The sequence below is a fragment of the Anolis carolinensis genome, chromosome 1 (genome assembly GCF_035594765.1).
Source record: "Anolis carolinensis isolate JA03-04 chromosome 1, rAnoCar3.1.pri, whole genome shotgun sequence".
Taxonomy (NCBI): Eukaryota; Metazoa; Chordata; class Lepidosauria; order Squamata; family Dactyloidae; genus Anolis; species Anolis carolinensis.
The window spans coordinates 215,445,276-215,465,405 of NC_085841.1; the positions used below are offsets into that span (position 1 = coordinate 215,445,276).

Consider the following 20,130-nt stretch of genomic DNA (forward strand, 5'->3'; position numbering starts at 1 on the left):
TGAAGTGCAATTGCTCTAAAAAATGTAATTTTTTTTAAAAAAGGAATAGCAGTAGTTTGAGAAGTTTGGCATATGAGAGTGTGTGGAAGTATGAAGAGAGTTGTGATATTGTAAGTGCTCAATCTAGTATGTTTCTGCTATCAGTCATAATGAGCATACCAGGTTTGTGTAATAAAGTCCCTAGACTTACACTGAAGCCATTATATCACAACACACACAAAACTATTACTAACACATTAATTCACATTTCAAGGAAAACAGAACTCTAAAGGAAAGAAAACGACTTCTCTCTGTCAAATATATTCTTTGTCAGAAATGTTCTCTATGTGTTCAATGTTTTGTGTATATATAAACCGCATGAATCTACATGGAAAAACACAGCAGGATCCAAGTATTTGCCTTAGGTGGATTAGACCTCCGTTAAAATGTAGGGAAAAGACCTAGATGTGTGTTTACATCTTTAAAATCCAACTTTCCCTCCCTCCCCAACCATCACTACCACTTGGCCAAACTGCAGTTTTATTGCTGGATAATTTGGTGAAAAGATTCATTGTAAGAGATACCTAACAACATTGGTGGTGTTGATGAATAGTTGCAATTAATACATTCCCTTAATTAGTCTGATACCCAGAAGATGCACCTGGCAGGTCATTTAAATACTGCAATTGATTTATAGCTGCTAGAAATGATTTTACCAGCTATCTTCAGAGAGTGCAATTAGGAAGGATCTCATTTTTAATGCATTTTCTGTGAGGAATAAACATAAAAGGTCTATGTGTAATTCAGAACAAAGCAGCCATAACACTACTAATGGCTTATGGATTTTATTAATAACCCTTTATCATTAGAAACAGTTTTAAGAAGGTGCATATTGTTTCACATATTATTTCATCTCTGAAGTATTTGTATTATTTTCCAGCATGAATGCTTTAATTCAAAAGGATAGAAAGCACTTTCCATAATGCCTTTAAGTGGTTTTCTGTTGTTCACAAAATTCAGTCCAAGGCTGAAATATTTTAAGCCTAGTGAGAATCCTGTTGTATACTCGGCATTTATTAATGAGTGTCTTTGTGAAATATATACATTTGTTACAATGGAGATCAACGACTATATTTCTATCAAATACAATGGGATTTAAATACCAACCAGAGAGATGACTTCTTTATTAGTTAACCAAGTGATAATGTATATTTACATCACTGTCGACAAGAATGGTTTATTTTGACCTTGAAAATGAATGGCTCTCATCCTCCTAGTAGCATTATGCATGTGGGATAAATTTCAGTATGCCCTTGATATTTGATAGGATTAGGTATGGAGTACTCTTACCTCCTGCCAACCTAGCAGTTTGAAAAAATGCAAATGTGAGTAGATCAATAGGTACCACTCTGGCGGGAAGGTAACGGCGCTCCATGCAGTCATGCCGGCCACATGACCTTGGAGATGTCTACGAACAACGCCGGCTCTTTGGCTTAGAAATGGAGATGAGCACCAACCCCCCAGAGTCAGTCACGACTGGACTTAATGTCAGGGGAAACCTTTATCTTTTACTCTTACCTAATGGAGAAACACCTCTTTAGAAAGCCCCAATCTAGTGCAACTCTATGATCAACTTTTCAAAAATCTTCATAAATGACAATAAACAAGAGAGTTAATGGGGGTTGTTGTATGTTTTCCGGGCTGTATGGCCATATTCCATGAGTATTCTCTCCTGATGTTTTGCCCACATCTGTGGCAGGCATCCTCAGAGGTTGTGAGGTATGGCGAAACTAAGCAAGGAAGGTTTATATATCTGTAGAAGTTCCTGGGTGGGGAGAAGAACTCTTGTCTGTTGGAGGGCAGTGTGAATGTTGTAATTAATCACCTTTGTTAGGATTAAATGGTCTTCCCAGCCTCGCATCCTGGCCTGGGTGAATCCTTTGTTCAGAGTCGTTAGCTGCCCCTAATTGATTCCTGTCTGGAATTCATCTGTTTTCAGAAGAATACTGTTCTGATTTTGGAATTTTTTAATACTGGTAGCCACCAGGTTCATTTTCATGGTTTCCTCCTTTCTGTTGAAGTTGTCCACATGCTTGTGGATTTCAATGGCTTCTCTGTGTAGTCTGACATGATAGTTGTTGGAATGGTCCAGCATTTCTGTGTTCTCAAATAATATACTGTGTCCAGGTTGGTTCATCAAATGCTCTGCTATGCTGATTTCCACTCAACCAGATTTTACTTTTTTCATGTATGTCATTTATTGGTTGCAATCCAGCATCTCCTTATCATAGGTAAAGGTAAAGGTTTTCCCCTGACGTTAAGTCCAGTCATGTCTGACTCTGGGGGTTGGTGCTCATCTCCATTTCTAAGCCGAAGAGCCGGCGTTGTCCATAGACACCTCCAAGGTCATGTGGTTGGCATGACTGCATGGAGCGCCGTTACCTTCCTGCCGGAGCGGGACCTATTGATCTACTCACATTGGCATGTTTTCGAACTGCTAGGTTGGCAGGAGCTGGGGCTAACAGCGGCCGCTCCCGCTGCTCCTGGGGTTTGAACCTGGGGCCTTTCGGTCTGCAAGTTCAGCAGCTCAGTGCTTTAACACACTTCGCCACCGGGGCTCCTTAGGTATTCTTATCATAGCATAAGCATTAAACACCCACATGAATAGTAACATTGCACAATGCATGTCAATGCACAATCTGCAATGTGAAACCAGTGGAGGTTGACCATATAGCTGTGCTGGAGGACCCACAGGTATGTTTTCTCTAGTAATATCTAGGTCCTACAGCATAACTCTATAGTCAACTGGTTAAGCGAAAACAACAACAGCATGACGAAAAAGCAGCAGCAGTGGTTGAAAGAGAAGACTAAATGGTCAGCCGTGGAATATATTGCTTGGACCCAAACCATGTAGGGCTTTAAAAGTCAAAACTAACACCTTGCATTTTGCCCGAAAAATAATTAGCAGCCAGTGTAGTGACTTTAAAGGTAAAGGAAGGTTTCCCCTGACGTTAAATCCAGTTGTGTCCGACTCTGGGGGTTGGTGCTCATCTCCATTTCTAACCCGAAGAGCCAGCGTTGTCCGTAGACACCTCCAAGGTCATGTGGCTGGCATGACTGAATGGAGCCCGCCAGAGCGGTACCTATTGATCTACTCACATTGGCATGTTTTCGAACTGCTAGGTTGGCAGAAGCTGGAACAACAGCGGGCGCTCACTCTGCTCCCCGGATTTGAACCTGGGACCTTTTGGTCCGCAAGTTCAGCAGCTCAGCGCTTTTACACACTGAGCCACCGGAGGCTCCTGACTTTAGGAGTGACTTTAGGATATGCTTACTCCTAGATGTTCCTGTTACCAATCTGGCTGTTGAATTTTGAGCCAACTGGAGTTTTTGAACTTGGTACAAAGGCAGCCCAATGTAGAGCACACTGCAGAAGTCCAACCTTGAGGTTACCAGTGCATGCAGTACCATCTTCAGGTCCTCCAAATCTAGGTAGGGACGCTTTTGGCATATTAGCCAAAGGTTATAGTAAGCGCTCCTGACCGTCACATCTACCTGGACTGATATTTGGAGAGACTGATCCAGGAACACTCTCAAGTTGTGAACACAGTCTTTTGGGTGAAGTGTAACCCCATCCAGGACTAGTTGACACACCTCCATCGCCAGATTAGGACCCTTATTTACTGTTCTGATTTTGGAGTTTTTTTAATACTGGTAGCCACCAGGTTCATTTTCATGGTTTCCTCCTTTCTATTGAGGCAAGCACCTCTGTTTTGTTTGGATTCATTTTCAATTTGTTTTTCCTCACCCAGCCCACTACCTCCTTCATAAATTCATTCAGAGGAGACACACTATCCTTAGCTGAAGTTGTTTTGGAAGGCATGGGGAAATATATTTGGATGTCATCATCATATTACACTCAATACTACCAAGTGTTTCCATAGAATATTACCAAGACAAAGAACAACTTTAGTAGAGGAACTAAAGAGAACTCTGTTTTTACAACTGGTTACAGCCACCTTAGATCCCATCCTGGGATAAAGGAGGGATATATATTCAGTCAGTCAGTCAATCAATCAATCAATCTGTGTGAGTGTTGAAAGTCTTTGCAGTATGTGTCTCTTTTTAAATGGCTGGCCTCTATTATTTTCTGCAATTCCCAATGTACAGATGAGGTGATAGTGGGAATGGTAGGATGGATTTTTGTTAAAAGGCCCAGTCAACCAAGAAATAATCTTGCCCATAGAAATGGAATATCTCCATGGAGATCGAGTTTCTTTTTGTGCATAGAAACTTCACCAGAGCATTAATTTGTTTCTGGAAGAGAAATCCTGGTAGACAGGGACAGATGATTTTTCTGTATTTAATATTCATGGGGGGAGGGGGAGTAAATAAAATGTAGGTTTGGATTACTGATGTACATGCATAAATCTGAACATACTGTTGTGTTCAGATAAGAATTTTACTTTCCCTGGACATTGACTACTGTCTGACAGAGAGTGGGACAAGTATAAAAATTGATTTTTCCCAAATTATTGCAGGACAGGCAATGTTAATACAGTGGAATAATATTCAACAGTCTTTACATAGCTGATGACTACATCTCCACTTTTCTTCCTACTCAACAGAAAAAAAAATATGCAGCTCTTGTGACCAACTCTTTAAGACACAGGTGTTGTTTGCAAACTAGAGAGATCCCTATAATCTTTGCAGCTGGGTGTGCTTGACCTGGTGTTGGAAGCCAAAGTCAGTTTTTAAAATAAGTATGCTAGCAAAATGCCTATTAACCTTGCAATATAAATGTGCATGGAAAAATAACCATAGTTCGTTATTTATGAGGAAAGACCAAATGTTGCATCTTTCCCATACTTATTATTTTCACACCCAGCACATGTGCTGAGCCTTAGTAGAAACAAGGAGGCACAGCCTCTGGCCTTATATTGCCTGCAATTTAATTTTGAACCTGGCAGAAGGAAGGACAAAAGGAAGGCACAGGAATATTTGGAAGCCTCTGAGCCATGTTTCTCCTACAAAATTCTTCTTGCTGCTATCTTATGGACAGGTAAGAGCCTTCTTTGAAAAACTGATGGGAATAACTGCTCATTCGTCTTCCTTTTATCTTTCTCTGTCCATTGTAGAGATAGATACTCCCAATGTAATAATTATATTATAATATGAAAATTTGGTTCCTGAATGCATTAATTCAGCTATTCTTTCCCCAGTCCAGATTTTCAAGCCATGTCTCATCATGATTTTAACTGAATGCAGTTTTGAATGCTTTGGCAGAAAAGTGGTAGAAAAATATAGAAAAACAATAGTCACCACAATTTTGGGTAGAAATCTAAAAGAATATGTTGTCAACAGGGCCGGCCCCACTAATGCGGCAGCTGACGCCGCCGCCTCGGGCGCAGGCCCGGGGGGGCGCCGTCAGGCTGGGCGGGAGGCGGGGCACCGCCCTGACGGTGCCCCGCCTCCCGCCCAGTGCGCCCTGGCCCGTCTGGCCTGCTAGAAAAGGCCAGACGGGCGAGCGGGAGTAGCGTGGGAGGCGGGGCCAGCTCTGACGCCGCTCCCCCCCCCGCCCAGCGTGCCTTGGCCCTGCCTCCCACGCAGCGTGGGAGGCGGGGCCAAGGCACGCTGGGCGGGGGGGGGGGAGCGGCGTCAGAGCTGGCCCCGCCTCCCACGCTACTCCCGCTCGCCCGTCTGGCCTTTTGTAGCAGGCCAGACTCAGCGGAGGTTTCTCCAGGCCGCGATTGCGGCCTGGAGCAACCTCCGCTGAGTCTGGCCTGCTACACAAGGCCAGACGGGCGAGCGGGGGTAACGTGGGAGGCGGGGCCAGCTCTGACGCCGCCCCCCCGCCCAGCGTGCCCTGGCCCCGCCTCCCACGTTGCGTGGGAGGCGGGGCCAGGGCACGGGGGGCGGGGCCAACTCTGGCCCCGCCCCCTCACTATTCGCCCTGGCCCCGCCTCCCACGCAGCGTGGGAGGCGGGGCCAGGGCACGCTGGGCGGGGCCAGGGCGCCGGTGGCGGGGGCGCTTTTCAGCACCCCCGCTTTACATCAAAAAATATCTCCGGCCGGCCCTGGTTGTCAATACCTGGAGTATCCAAGTGCATCACATTCCTTCTCTCATGAACTCTACATCATTGACAAAGAACTCTAGCTGAGATGTGGTTCCAAATTCGGTGTGTGTGTCTCCAATATGTTACTTCACAAATTTCAGCAAATTGGTTTCCCATTACTTTCCCCTTGATACCAATAATAATAATAATAATAATAATAATAATAATCAAAAATCAAATAATAAAAATAATAATCAAAAATCAGAAACTCCTCAAAGCACAGCAGACAAAAAAATCAGTACAAGAAAACCGCACTACAAACTAGAGCTGACAGCTGGCACAACAAAACATTGTATGGAAAGTTCCTTGACAAAATTGAAGGAAAAGCTGATAAGGAGAAGAGCTGGCTCTGGCTCACGAATGGGACACTGAAGAAGGAGACAGAAGGCCTGATCCTTGCAGCCCAGAAGCAAGCCATCAGAACAAATGCAATTAAGGCCAAGATAGAAAAATCAGCTGATGATCCAAAATGCAGACTGTGCAAGGAAGCCGACGAAACCATTGATCATATCCTCAGCTGCTGTAAGAAAATCACACAGACAGACTACAAACAGAGGCACAACCATGTGGCCCAAATGATTCATTGGAACTTATGCCTCAAGTACAACCTCCCAGCAGCAAAGAACTGGTGGGATCACAAACCTGCAAAAGTATTGGAAAATGAGTGCGCAAAGATACTGTGGGACTTCCGAATCCAGACTGACAAAGTTCTGGAACACAACACACCAGACATCACAGTTGTGGAAAAGAAAAAGGTTTGGATCATTGATGTTGCCATCCCAGGTGACAGTCGCATTGATGAAAAACAACAGGAAAAACTCAGCCGCTATCAGGACCTCAAGATTGAACTTCAAAGACTCTGGCAGAAACCAGTGCAGGTGGTCCCGGTGGTGATCGGCACACTGGGTGCCGTGCCACAAGATTTCAGCCGGCATTTGGAAACAATAGACATTGACAAAATCACAATCTGCCAACTGCAAAAGGCCACCCTACTGGGATCTGCACGCATCATCCGAAAATACATCACAAAGTCCTAGACACTTGGGAAGTGTTCGACTTGTGATTTTGTGATACGAAATCCAGCATATCTATCTTGTTTGCTGTGTCATAATATAATAATAATAATAATAATAATAATAATAATAATAATAATAATAATAATAATAATAATAATAATAATTTTATTATGACACAGCAAACAAGATAGATATGCTGGATTTCGTATCACAAAATGACAAGTCGAACACTTCCCAAGTGTATAATAATAATAGTAGTGGTTTATTACTACTACTGTTGATATAACTGCCATAGCTCAGTGTTACAGAATAATGGGAGCTGTAGTTTTACAAGTCCTTTAGTCTCTTCTGCCAAAGAGTGCTGGTGCCTCACCAAACTACAAATCTTAGGATTCTCTAGCATTGAACCATGCCAGTAAAAGTGACGTTAAATTGCATTACCTCTATAGTGTGGATGCATCCATAGTCCAGAGTACATAATTTCTAGGATGGCATCAATAATTAAACAAAGTTGCCTTCTTGGCAAATGTTGTTCACTTGCCATCTGAAAACCATGTATTTCTTTCCTCACCACAAGATGAGGCAAAAATCTCATTTTTTTCTCAGCTCAAAGCAACTGGAATCTGTGGCTCTTGCCACAATAAGAAGCATACCGCTGTGTGAAGCAAATGTTCATTTTCTTTCAAAGAATAAATCTTTTTTGGAGTATCTTACAAATGCTGTAGTAGATTTTTAGAGTAGGATTTGAATGTAAAAGAACGTTTGACAGTCAAACTCAGCAGGGAGTGTCTTATGCAGAGTCAGTTGAGTGGAAAGGGAGAGATCGATGCATGAGTACAGGTTGAAAAGGCCATTAAGACTGGTATTACTCATTGAACAGGATATGAAAGAGGGGCTGGCACAGAAAAATAAGCAAAAGGTTGCAGCTAGGAATTGGCCTCCTCATGTAACTTAGTCTGCGCTTGTAACCGTGACAGCCGGTTAAATGTGTCTATTTCTTGCATAAGCTTTGACCTCAATGGGATGCTGCTCTGGACTCAGAAGATCTTCACTCTTAGTACGCAGTGTTGGTATCCCCTGGGGTTTGATTCCAGGATACCAAAATCTGTAGATGTTCAAGTCCTATTAAATATGATGGCATAATGAAATGATGTCCCTTCTATAAAATGGCAAAATCAAAGTTCATTTTTTGGATTTTTTTTCAGGAATATTTTCAAGTCCTATATAATTGAATTTATGGATGCAGATTCTGTAGATATGGGCGGCCACCTGTACTTCTTTCTTGTGCTCAAGAAAGGGGATCACTAGCCAAAATAAGAGGCTCTGGAGCATAAAACAAAATGAGCACGTAGAACTGACTTCCATTTTGAGATGACTTCCCAACATATTAAAATGATGGCTTACTGAATGTCCCATCCAATGCCCAATATGTTTGAAGCCAAGAGCTGAGTTGTGTTGGTGGATCCAGAACTGTTAATAGTCTTGGAGGCCCTGTTAAAGTAACCTGGATTCAAGTAGCTACCCAGTGATGTGTTGATGGTAGCCTCACAGATGTACAACGTGTAAAAATCTCCAGGCTACTTCATTAAAAAAAAACCCTATTAAACAATGGGGAAGGAGTTTAGTTTAGGAATACTTGTATGATCCATGCAAAGTTGAGCAGTTCTATATTATCAATGGTTTCAAGAATTGAGCAAATCACTCTCTTTGAAATCAGTGATCCCGGGCAATTTTAGTAGAAGCATATAGATATTGTGTTGTCGAAGGCTTTCATGGCCGGGATCACAGGGTTGTTGTATGTTTTCTGGGCTGTATGGCCATGTTCTAGAAGTATTCCCTCCTGACGTTTCGCCCACATCTATGGCAGGCATCCTCAGAGGTTGTGTCAGTTCCTGGAAGGTGTAGGACACAAAGACCAGCTCACACAGCTTGGAGCTATGGGAAAGTTTATTGAATCTGCCTTGCCAAGATGACCGCAAAGCTTCTACTGCCCTTCTTCTGCTCTTTCCCCTGGTATATTAAGTCGTTGCTTCCCCCCTCCCCTCACGTCTCTTCTTCTCTATTCACACCTCCCTTTCCATTGTCCTTTCCCACGTTTGAAGACCAGATCAAGTCATAAATCAGCCTTCCCAACCAAATGGTCTTCCTTATCCGGCTTGTTGTGGTCAGGTGTGACAAAGGGCAGCTTGGAGAATGCTGATCTTTTTTGCATCCTGATAGGTTGTGAGGTATGGAGAAACTAAGCAAGGAAGGTTTATATATATCTGTGGAAAGTCCAGGGTGGGAGAAGAACTCTTTGTCAGTTGGAGGCCAGTGTGAATGTTGTACTTAATCACCTCAATTAGCATTGAATAGCTTCATCTCCTGGCTTCCTGCCTGGGGGCATCCTTTGTTCAGAGTCGTTAGCTGTCCTTCTTCTCTCACCCTGGACTTTCCACACACACACACACACACACACACACACACACACATATATATATAAACCTTCTTTACTTAGTTTCTCCATAATTCACAACCTCTGAGGATGCCTGCCATAGATGTGGGCGAAATGTCAGGAGAGATTACTTCTAGAACACGGCCATACAGCCTGGAAAACATAAAACAACCATATAGATATTGTTTTGAGCTCATGACAATGAAGCTGTTGACAAGCTGGTGTGATCTCACAATATAATCATCAATGTTCCACTTGCCAGAGTACAAAGTTGTAGGAATATTTGAAGTCCTAGACCCTCCTGCCAACCTAGCAGTTCGAAAACATGCAAATGTGAGTAGATCAATAGGTACCGCTCCAGCGGGAAGGTAACGGCGTTCCATGCAGTCATGCCGGCCACATGACCTTGGAAGTGTCTAAGGACAATGCCGGCTCTTCAGCTTAGAAATTGAGATGAGCACCAACCCCCAGAGTCAGACACGACTGGACTTTACGTCAGGGGAAAGCCTTTACCTTAGACTGATAAGACAGGGAAGCAATTATTTTGACTAGGGCTAAAATGTCACATAGATCGAGCAGGATGATCAGCTAGAAAACATCTCCAGAAGTCAGAGACAAAGGAAATGAAAACTCAGGTGCAAGATGCTTCAAAGAATGGTATAGAGAAATCAGTGACAGAGTGGCCAACAGGAACTTGAAGAAAAAGTAGGTTAAACAAAAAGGCATGGGAGAAAAAAACCAAGAGAATATGAGAAACCAAGTGAAGAAAGAGCTGCAGGGAGAAGGGACCCTGAAAAAACTGAACAGCTTTAAAAGATCAGGAGAAAATGGCTCCTATAGTAGAGTTCCTAGGGAAACTAAGACAGAACTAAAGAAAGTAAACCATTGGTTTCTGGGGCTTGAAGAAAGAAAAAATTGTTGAAAACAAGAGGTTGAAAGAAGAAGGTGCTAGGGAGAGAGCGAAGACTATTGGTAGGAAGAAAACATGCACATGGGGGAGTTTGGGATGTGAACCTAGGGAGTATGAAGTTGTGAGATAAAGCATTCTTGACTCTAACAGTGGAATTTTATCATGGCTTTTCCTTTTCAGTATTGCATTGTGAATTGTCAACTTTAGCGGGTTATAAATAAAGTTTTATTATTATTATTATTATTAACTGGAGGCAAAAAGGGCCAAGAAAGTTGTAATGCTGTTGGAGGTGGGATAGACTACTTTCGAATATTGAACAGCCATTCCTTGGCCTTGCGATTTTATTCATTATTTTATTTAGATGTATGCAACTCCATTTATAATTATTATCCCAGAAAACACATCACACATTTAGATAAGTTCTTTTCAACAAAATTATTATTTTCTGAACACCCTTTCATCTGTGCAGCACTTATTTTCAACCCACTAATTCCAGATGTATTTTTGTTATGTGCACAATGAGAAACTTCACTGTACTGGCCTGTTAACCTTATTCTCTGTCTTAAAGATGTCACTAGCTTCCTAAAATAGCATGTCTTTGATTAATGCAGGTGCCATTATTAATAGATTACCAACCTTTTGACCTTTTTTTACTGACCCATGTTTGTGTAATTAGCACTTTCTACTTTACTGGGAAAAATGTGGAATGCATTCTCTCCCTGATGTTTTGATACGTAAAGGTACAAGTCTAATAGGTATGCCGTTAGAATTAATGGTAGGTTGTAGAAAGGCATGTAGTGTTTCACTAATATTCTTCTTGAAAGAAACAAGTACTTTTGGCAATTTTCTTCCTGCTATGAGAAAGTCTTCAAAAAACACAATTTTCAATGCTTTGCCTACAACGTGTGCATGTTGTTGTTCTGTGCAAGAAAAATATTTTACAGAATTTTCTGCGCAAGAAACAGCATTCTGTGCACCAAAATCATAGAAGAAATGTTATATTCTGCATAGGAAATGTTGTTTCTGTGTTTAATAGAAATGCTGTTGAAGTTTAACATGACCAAGTTTAACAGTAAATTAACATTAAACATTAACATTAAGGTAAGATAAAGGTTTTCCCCTGACGTTAAGTCCAGTCGTGACCGATTCTGCGGGTTGGTGCTCATCTCCATTTCTAAGCCAAAGAGCTGGCGTTGTCCATAGACATCTCCAGGTCATGTGGCCGGCATGACTGCATGGAGCGCTGTTACCTTCCCACTGAAGCGGTACCTATTGATCTACTCACATTTGCATGTTTTCGAACTGCTAGGTTGGCAGGAGCTGGGGCTAACAGCGGGCGCTCATTCCACTCCCGGGATTTTAACCTGGGACCTTTTGGTCCGTAAGTTCAGCAGCTCAGCGCTTTAACACACTGCGCCACCACCAGGGGCCCCATTAACATTAAATTAAACTAATATTAACAAATGTAAATGTTGTTTAAAGTTTAGTGTTGTTAAAGTTTCTTCTTGGCACAAAATAAGCCTTGAACTTTGAAAACTGTACTTAGTATAATAGTGTTATCATTTTGGGTTTCTTGACTCTTGAAAAAAAACATGGTTTTTAAAAGCTTGTTTGATATTATTGGGTTTTGTGTTTTTTAGTTACGACCTCATCATATGGGCTAATTTACCTTTTATTTGTATATAATGGAACTTGAGCATACATGAATTTTGGTATACCTGGGGAGTCCTGGAGCTAAACCCCAGCGTATACTAAGGAAGCATTGTAGTTCATTGCCCAAGCATTGCAATCTATCAAGAAGCCCTTTATCTGTCTCTCCATAGGGAGCAATGCAGTCATGCAGGAGATGATGCTGGCGTCCTGGATGTGGAATCCCCTGCTCCACTCCCTTTCAGGTACCAAGATTGACTCATTTAAATGTTGTGTTAAAATGTGCCCAAATTTCCAGGGCTTATTAATCATGTCTCGGTTCTGTTTTGAGTCTTCTGAATACATGTTAGTTGTTTCAGTTGCTTAAGAAATGGTTTTAAAGTTGTACTTAATTGACTGTAACCTCCTCTCCAAAACCTTCAGGCATAGAGTAGAACAATGTATTTTAATGAAATAAAATGCCCCTTCCTGCAGTGCATATGCACAAATCACCAGGATGACATTTCCTCTCAGTGCAAAGTCTTATGTGGAATGAAATATTCCTGTGTTTTCTGTCTCCCCATGGCAGGGTGACCTTGGGTAAGCCACACCCTCTCAGTTTCAGAAGAAGGTGAAGACCAATCCCCTCTAAATGAATCTTGCTAAGAAAACCCTGTGATAGATTCATCTTAGGGTCATCATAAATGACTTAAAGCCACATAACAACAGTGACTGCTATGGGACTGTGGCCATATCTATTCCTGAAGATTATTGCTTTCATGCAGCAAATTAGTACATTGCAATAACTCTACTGTAGCATCTGTGTTGGAAGGAAAGTGTTGTGTAGTGGTTTGAGCATTGGATTAAGAACCTTTTCTCATGCCCTCTCCCCGGTGGTGTTGGAGGAAATGTCCTAGGATGCTTCCACACTAGTTGGGGGTGGGGCAACTGTCAAAAGCTGAGGGACGTTGTGCCTTCGCGCCTGGGGCTAGAATTCTTAGCAAAAGAGGCATGGACGTGACATCTTTCACCCAGGGGATTGCTTCTTGTCCTCCTTTAGGAAAGCTGGAACTCCCAAGGATCAAAACACTGTAGATAACTCAAAACTGGTTTTATTGTTTACAAAAAGTTATCCCCTTAAGGCAACAAGCTGGAAGTTTCAAAGGGGTAAAGGAAAATATACATTACAGTATCTGGTTGTCTTGGGTCCAAGGAGCTTTGCAGCTGAGAAGCTTTTCCAGGTCCCTCTTTCTCAATGGCTGTGAATGCTGAAGCAGTCCTCAACCCCGGTCCAAATGGCCTATGTTTGAAGTTACAGAGCCTTCCTCTGGTGCCAAAGAACCGATTTGAAGGCACTTGAGACTTTGTCCAGGTTGGTCTGAACATGTAGCATAAGTCTCAAGGGTAAGAACCTCAAAATTGGTGCTGAGAGGTAACTTAATCAAGGGCTTTTAGAGCCAGGTCTCTCTCTCACGTCCATCTGATAGAAAGCTTGATGGTGGAATGAAAAAGTAAACACTGACCTACTCCAGGAAGAGGTGGAGCCAAACAATTGAGCTGAGGGAGCAATATAACTGGTGCAAACATTGATTGACAGCTATAAATAACCAATCAATCCAACTACATTTATAGGGTAAAAAGGCAAAATCAGGCAAAACTTGCAACTTACAGTTCCACATATAGATGGCACCACTCGCGCCGTCACAGACGTTGTGTCATGGGCTGTGTGTCCATTTGTCCTTCAGCTGGCTGGCAAGCATCCTAGTATGCTTATATTGGTAAGTGTGATGATGTCCTAAGACTCTGGAAGCGAGGGTTTATTCCCCATGCAGCCATGGAAACATATTCGGTGATTTTAGTTGAGTGCTCTCAGCCACAGAAAATCCCATGATAGGGTCACGTTAGGATCATCATAAGTCAGAAAACAAATTGACACACATACACACACACACAACTATTCTGAGGGTAATAGACATTTCGCAAAGATTGAATTTTTTTTTAAAAAAGAATGATTCAGGAGATACAGTATAGTTTTATATGATTAAAATCATATAGGTTTGGAACTGTTTGCCTTTCACAGAACAATATATTTCCACTAGCATGGTTAACTTTAAGTGTTTTCCCCCTCCTTCTCAAAGATTTTAGTGTAGATTTACAATTATCATAAGACGGAGTGTAGTTTGTTTGCTCCCCACAAAAGCAAGGATGATTTTTTATTGACCAATCTTTGATCCGAGAGATTAAAGAAAGTACTGCATGAGCAGTGAGAAGGATAACACTGAGGGGGTCAATAGGCTTACTGCTACTTGGAAATGAAAGTGAACCATTCCATTGGGAGAAAGGGTAATTTAGCATTCTTACTGGGAACTCAGGAGGTTTTCCTTTTCTACTTTTTTTTAAGGAAGAAAAAAAATTATTCATCTTACTTACAGGTTTCTCCATGACTTAATACTGTGGCTGTAATATGAGGTCATTTGGAGGGCACTAGATTCACCAACGTAATTCTGCACAGTGCCTTTTAGCCCGAATGGTTTGGCTGTCTCACATTCGCACTCTTGATTGAAATGTTTCTAGTAGACTTTTGGAATGCAGTCTGAAGGCTTAGTGACTCAATATTTTCAACATGAATACGTTTCCAATCTCATGAAAAGTTTGTCTGAATTGCGGGAGAAGTTTACAGGGCTTTCTGTTCTTTTCTCCAAAACTTTCTCAGCTTCTGCATATTCTAGGTAATATGATTCTGTATGCCCTAGAGAGGGCTGGGTCTACCTGTCAGTACAAGATATGTTCATGCAAATATTACCAGAGGTCAGATGCATTATTATTTCCTTTTAAAAAAATCCAAAGATTATAAAGGGAGAAAAGTTTTGAACTTGGTTGTGGAAGGAATACCATTACTAGTCTTGAAGAAAGAGCAGGAAATAGTGATGGTGGACAGAACTGTGTTATATGATCCTTCAAACCAACCCTCGTGTTGTTTCTGTCCCATAATCCTAATCATTAGAGTAGGGCCCGGGCTGTGGCGCAGGCTGGAGAGCAAGCCAGCTGAAACCAGCTGCAATGAATCACTCTGACCAGGAGGTCATGAGTTCAAGGCCCGCTTGGAGCCTATGTTTGTCTTGTCTTTGTTCTATGTTAAAAGGCATTGAATGTTTGCCTATATGTGTAATGTGATCCGCCCTGAGTCCCCTTCGGGGTGAGAAGGGCGGAATATAAATACTGTAAATAAATACATAAATAAATAGTTGTGGTTGATGTAGGGGTTGGAACTAGATTGTGGTCTCTTCTAAATCTGCAATTCTGTTAGAATTGGAGTCAAACAACATTGACAGAGAGGGGCAAAGAGGGACAGCTTCCCCTGCCCTGCTCTAAATTTTGCTTTAACTTGGAAACAAATGGCAATAATGGCAAATCCAATACCATGTCTGAGTGCCAGATCCACCATACCACCCGAAGAACTACATGCAAGGGTGCTTTGTTTTAGTCGTAAGCCCAATATGCAACATGGAAGGCTTAAAGGACTCACTAGTCAGGATGTTAAACAAGAGCCTCTATGGATTATAGTCTCTCCACCAAGACTAGAAGCTAGGCATGATATTCCAAGCTACACCCACATATACAAGGTCAGTAGTACAACCTAATGATAAAAATGCATAATGATTCTGTCCACTCAATATATGAGGAGCAGCTTTGAGACCCTCCTGTCAGAGGACTGATTTTGAATTTTGTTATATTAGGTGGACAAGGCTTTGTAAGAAGAATTCACTATTTGTATGGATCCTTAGGGGCCCCTGGTGGCACAGTGCGTTAAAGCGCTGAGCTGCTGAACTTGCTGACTAAAAGGTGCCAGGTTCAAATCCCGGGAGCGGAATGAGCGCCCATTGTTAGCCCCAGCTCCTGCCAACCTAGCAGTTCGAAAACATGCAAATGTGAGTAGATCAATAGGTACCACTCCGGCGGGAAGGTAACGGCGCTCCATGTAGTCATGCTGGCCACATGACCTTGGAGGTGTCTACGGACAACGCTGGCTCTTCAGCTTAGAAATGGAGATGAGCACCAACCCCAGAGTCGGTCACGACTGGACTTAATGTCAGGGGGAAACCTTTACCTTTACCTATGGATCCTTCTATCCTTGTTAAATTGTAATGCTTGCTAATAAACCTACTATTACAAGACTCATGTGTTTTCAATGCTCTTTTTTCCGAAAGAAAGCTTATCTGATATATGGTCTCTTACAGTTAGGGTATAATACTTTTTGACATTTTGCCTATAGGCACAAAGCTGGAGACGAGCAATGTAATTGTATTTCGGTAGTTTTCATGTATCAAAGTGTTTTATATTGGATTTTTGTTACCGTGCCTATGTACTTATAATGTAGCTTATGTGAGGAGGTCTATCACTTTAGAGGTTGATTTGGTGGTCTAACAAAGGTATAGAAAGATAAAGAAGGACTTGAGCTCTTCATTATTACATTATTTCCTAAAAGATGAAAAAAACCCACTACCATAAAGCATATCTTAAAGAAGGTAAAGGTTTTCCCCTGACGTTATGTCCAGTCGTGACCGACTCTGGGGGTTGGTGCTCATCTCCATTTCTAAGCCGAAGAGCTGGTGTTGTCCGTAGACACCTCCAAGGTCGTGTGGCCAGGATGACTGCATGGAGTGCCGTTACCTTCCTGCTGGAGGGGTACCTATTGATCTACTCACATTGGCATGTTTTCGAACTGCTAGGTTGGCAGGAGCTGGGGCTAACAGCAGGCGCTCATTCCGCTCCCGGGATTTTAACCTGGGACCTTTTGGACCGTAAGTTCAGCAGCTCAGCGCTTTAAGACACTGTGCCACCAGGGGCCCCAAGAAATATTTACAGGCTATATATTATTCTTCACCCCAAGTATTTTCCCATCTTAGATAATAGAATCTGGCTTTCCCTTTGCCTCAGAGTGTGAGAATGAGAAAAAAGTTGGGATACCATATGAAAAATACACAAAGTTTTCTGGATTCCATAAATGTCCAGGAATTTGGGTCCCCACTTTTTCAGAGGTAAATCTTTTGCATCGCAAGTCAACAGATTCATAACTTGGATGGTACAAATGTGTAGTCTTGAATTTCATTACAGTGTTCCCTCACTTATCACTGGGGTTAGGTTCCAGGACCACTCGCAATAAGTAAAAATCCACGAAGTAGGGGCACCATATTTATTTTAATATTTATATATTATTTTAGTAGTTATACACTATTTTAAGTCTTTATCAACCAATTGTGTATTGATAAATTGCCTTCTTCTCCTCCCGTTGCCACTTGGGCACATTTTCTCTCCCTTTGGCTTCTCCTTCCTCCTTTCCTTAGGCTGTAAATTGTAATTTTTTATGATTTATAATAGTACTAGCTGTGCCCGGCCACACGTTGCTGTGACTTTTTTTTGGTGGTGTTGGTCAATCTACATTAGGTTTTATTTTTGCTGTGACCACCTACCTCTTTTATACTCACAATTAGTAGTAGTTGTTAAAGTCTGTTATAGTAAAGTTGAGGTGAAGGTCGTTGGGTATTTATTTTCCTTGTTTTTTTATGTTGTTCCCTGGGTCCCCCATACCTTGTTTTTGAAAGGCGTTGTGTTCTGAAGAAATTTTTTTTTCTTTGAGGTTTGAGGGGGGGGGTGGAGAAAGGAGGTGGAAAGAGGAGTATTCTGGAGATAAGAGTTTTATTTCTGGGTGATCTGGGTGGAGAGCGAGGAGGTCTTTTTTGCGGTCGCAGAGATGACTGCATCCATAGTCAAAGGGGTTGGGTGAGTGAATTGGGCGGAATGGCGGGGAGCGCAAATTGGCCGTTTTTGTGCATGCGCAGATGGTGCGTTGTGGGTTTGTGTGATTTTCTGTCCGTGTGGAGGTGCGTGATGTGATCTTTTGTTGTTTCAACCTTAAGGCATGGATGTTGTATTGTGTGGTTAAATTGCTAGGTTGGGGGGTGTTTAGTTTTGTTGTTTTGCTCAGTGCCGGAATTCCATTACCATTATATATATATACTAGCTATGCCCGGCCACGCGTTGCAGTGGCAAAGTATGGCAGTATGGGAAATAAAGTATTGAGGAATTGGTGGTAGTTAAGGTAAAGGGTAAAGGTAGCCTTCTAACTGGCAGCAATTGGATAAAAACAATTATTTCCCTCCCTCTAATTACGACTTTATTTTTCTTTTCTTTTTGCTGTATCAACCTAGAGGCGTGGATGAGGGGTTGTGCTGTCAATTTTCGAGGTTGTGGGGCCTGTAGTTTTGTTGTTTTGTCCGCTGCCGTGATGCCATCACTCATATATATATATATATATATATATATATATATATAGAGAGAGAGAGAGAGAGAGAGAGAGAGAGAGATTTTAGAGTTTATTGAAAAACCGCAAAACAGCGAATCCGCGAAAAGTGAATCGCGAAGTAGTGAGGGAACACTGTACTACATATCTTATACGTAGAATCCCATGAACCTAGAACAAACCACTATGAGCATCTATTTCAACCTTCTGCTTTGAAGAAGGAAATCAAGAGTCATGGAAAACCCATAGCTCAGTGGTTCTCAACCTGTGGGTCCCCAGGTGTTTTGGTCTACAACTCCCTGAAATCCCAGCCAGTTTACCAGCTGTTAGAATATCTGGGTGTTGAAGGCCAAATCATTTGGGGACCCAAAGGTTGAGAACCAGTGCCATAGCTTGTTCTCAAAACTGTCCACTTGAATAGCCGATTTCTAAAGTGTTCTTCTAATTAGTCCACAATTTCTTGTACTAGGTTGCTGCAGTCCTAAACCCATTATCTCCTTCTCTTTGCTCAGATACAAATGCTTGAAAACTTTTTTTCTCCCATTCTCTGGTAGCAGCATGACATCTTTGTGTTGAGAGAACAGTTAGAGCTGTCTTTTTCCATGGATTTACTTTGGTTCTGTCTTTGCCTTTTTAAAAAGGCTCCCCTCAAGTGTTTCTTAAGCTGGAACATTTGAGTACCATGAATATTAAAAGGTCGATGGTACCCAAAGTAATTTGACTGTCACCATTTGGAGAGTCTGACTTGATGGGGCTTTCCCCCCTCCCATCTCCCTCAACTCACGGTGTCCTCCATAGTTCTTTCAGAAAACCAGGACGCTTTGACATTTCTATCCTCCCCACCTCAAAAGGAGACAGCCAATGCATCTCTCAATCAGATCACCATCTCTGTTCTTCAGACTTCTCTGGGCTGTCTTTTGCTTCCAGTTTAACCCAACAGCCACATATATCAAGCATGCTTTTACTCTTCTTCCCACCTTTAGACCCAGTGTTTCTATTTTGTTCTTTTTTCTAATGCTGTTATGCACAGAAATCCATGCTTGCTGATATTAGTTTGACATGTCTTCTGTACCTGTCACTCACCCAGAGTCTGTATTTTCCATTGCTCTTTAAATAATCAGCAGAAGATTTTTGGACCTTCTTTTTCTTAAAGGAGACACTGTAAGATATTTGTTTTATAGAATCATAGAATAGTAGAGTTGGAAGAGACCTATATCTCAGTATAGATACTAAGCTATAGGGTGGCGAAACCCCGGTGGCGAAGTGTGTTAAAGCACTGAGCTGCTGAACTTGCAGACCGAAAGGTCCCAGGTTCAAATCCCGGGAACGCGTGAGTGGCCGCTGTTAGCTCCAGCTTCTGCCAACCTAGCAGTTCGAAAACATGCCAATGTGAGTAGATCAATAGGTACTGCTCCGGTGGGAAGGTAACGGCGTTCCATGTAGTCTATCTGTATTTTATAATGCATTTATGAATGTCTGATGTAAGTTAATTTTTAACTGATTTAAAGTGTATTGTACAATTTTTATATATGTGTTTTATTGTAAGCCGCCTTGAGTCCCCTGTTGGGTGAGAAGGGCGGGATATAAATATTGTAATAAATAATTAATTCACTATAAACCAGGATAACATCTGAACACTCACCCCAGAAAGCATGGGGTGTGTGAACAGGAACACAGGAACATTCCCGTTTTAAAATGTGAATATTCCTGGAATAAATGCCTGTTTGGAAGTGCCCTAAATTGGA

General features: G+C 41.9%; 1 protein-coding gene across 1 annotated transcript in view; it reads left to right on the forward strand.

Annotated features, from left to right (window-relative positions):
• The first annotated feature begins 2,405 nt into the window (after positions 1-2,405).
• LOC134294344 (proline-rich protein 36-like) overlaps positions 2,406-20,130 on the forward strand; it is a 503,650-nt gene continuing 485,925 nt past the window's right edge. Inside the window, exons 1-2 of the mRNA XM_062965133.1 lie at positions 2,406-5,041; positions 12,279-12,350. Coding sequence (XP_062821203.1) covers positions 4,998-5,041; positions 12,279-12,350 — 116 coding nt within the window. The 5' untranslated portion in view covers positions 2,406-4,997. The remainder of the gene's footprint in view (positions 5,042-12,278; positions 12,351-20,130) is intronic.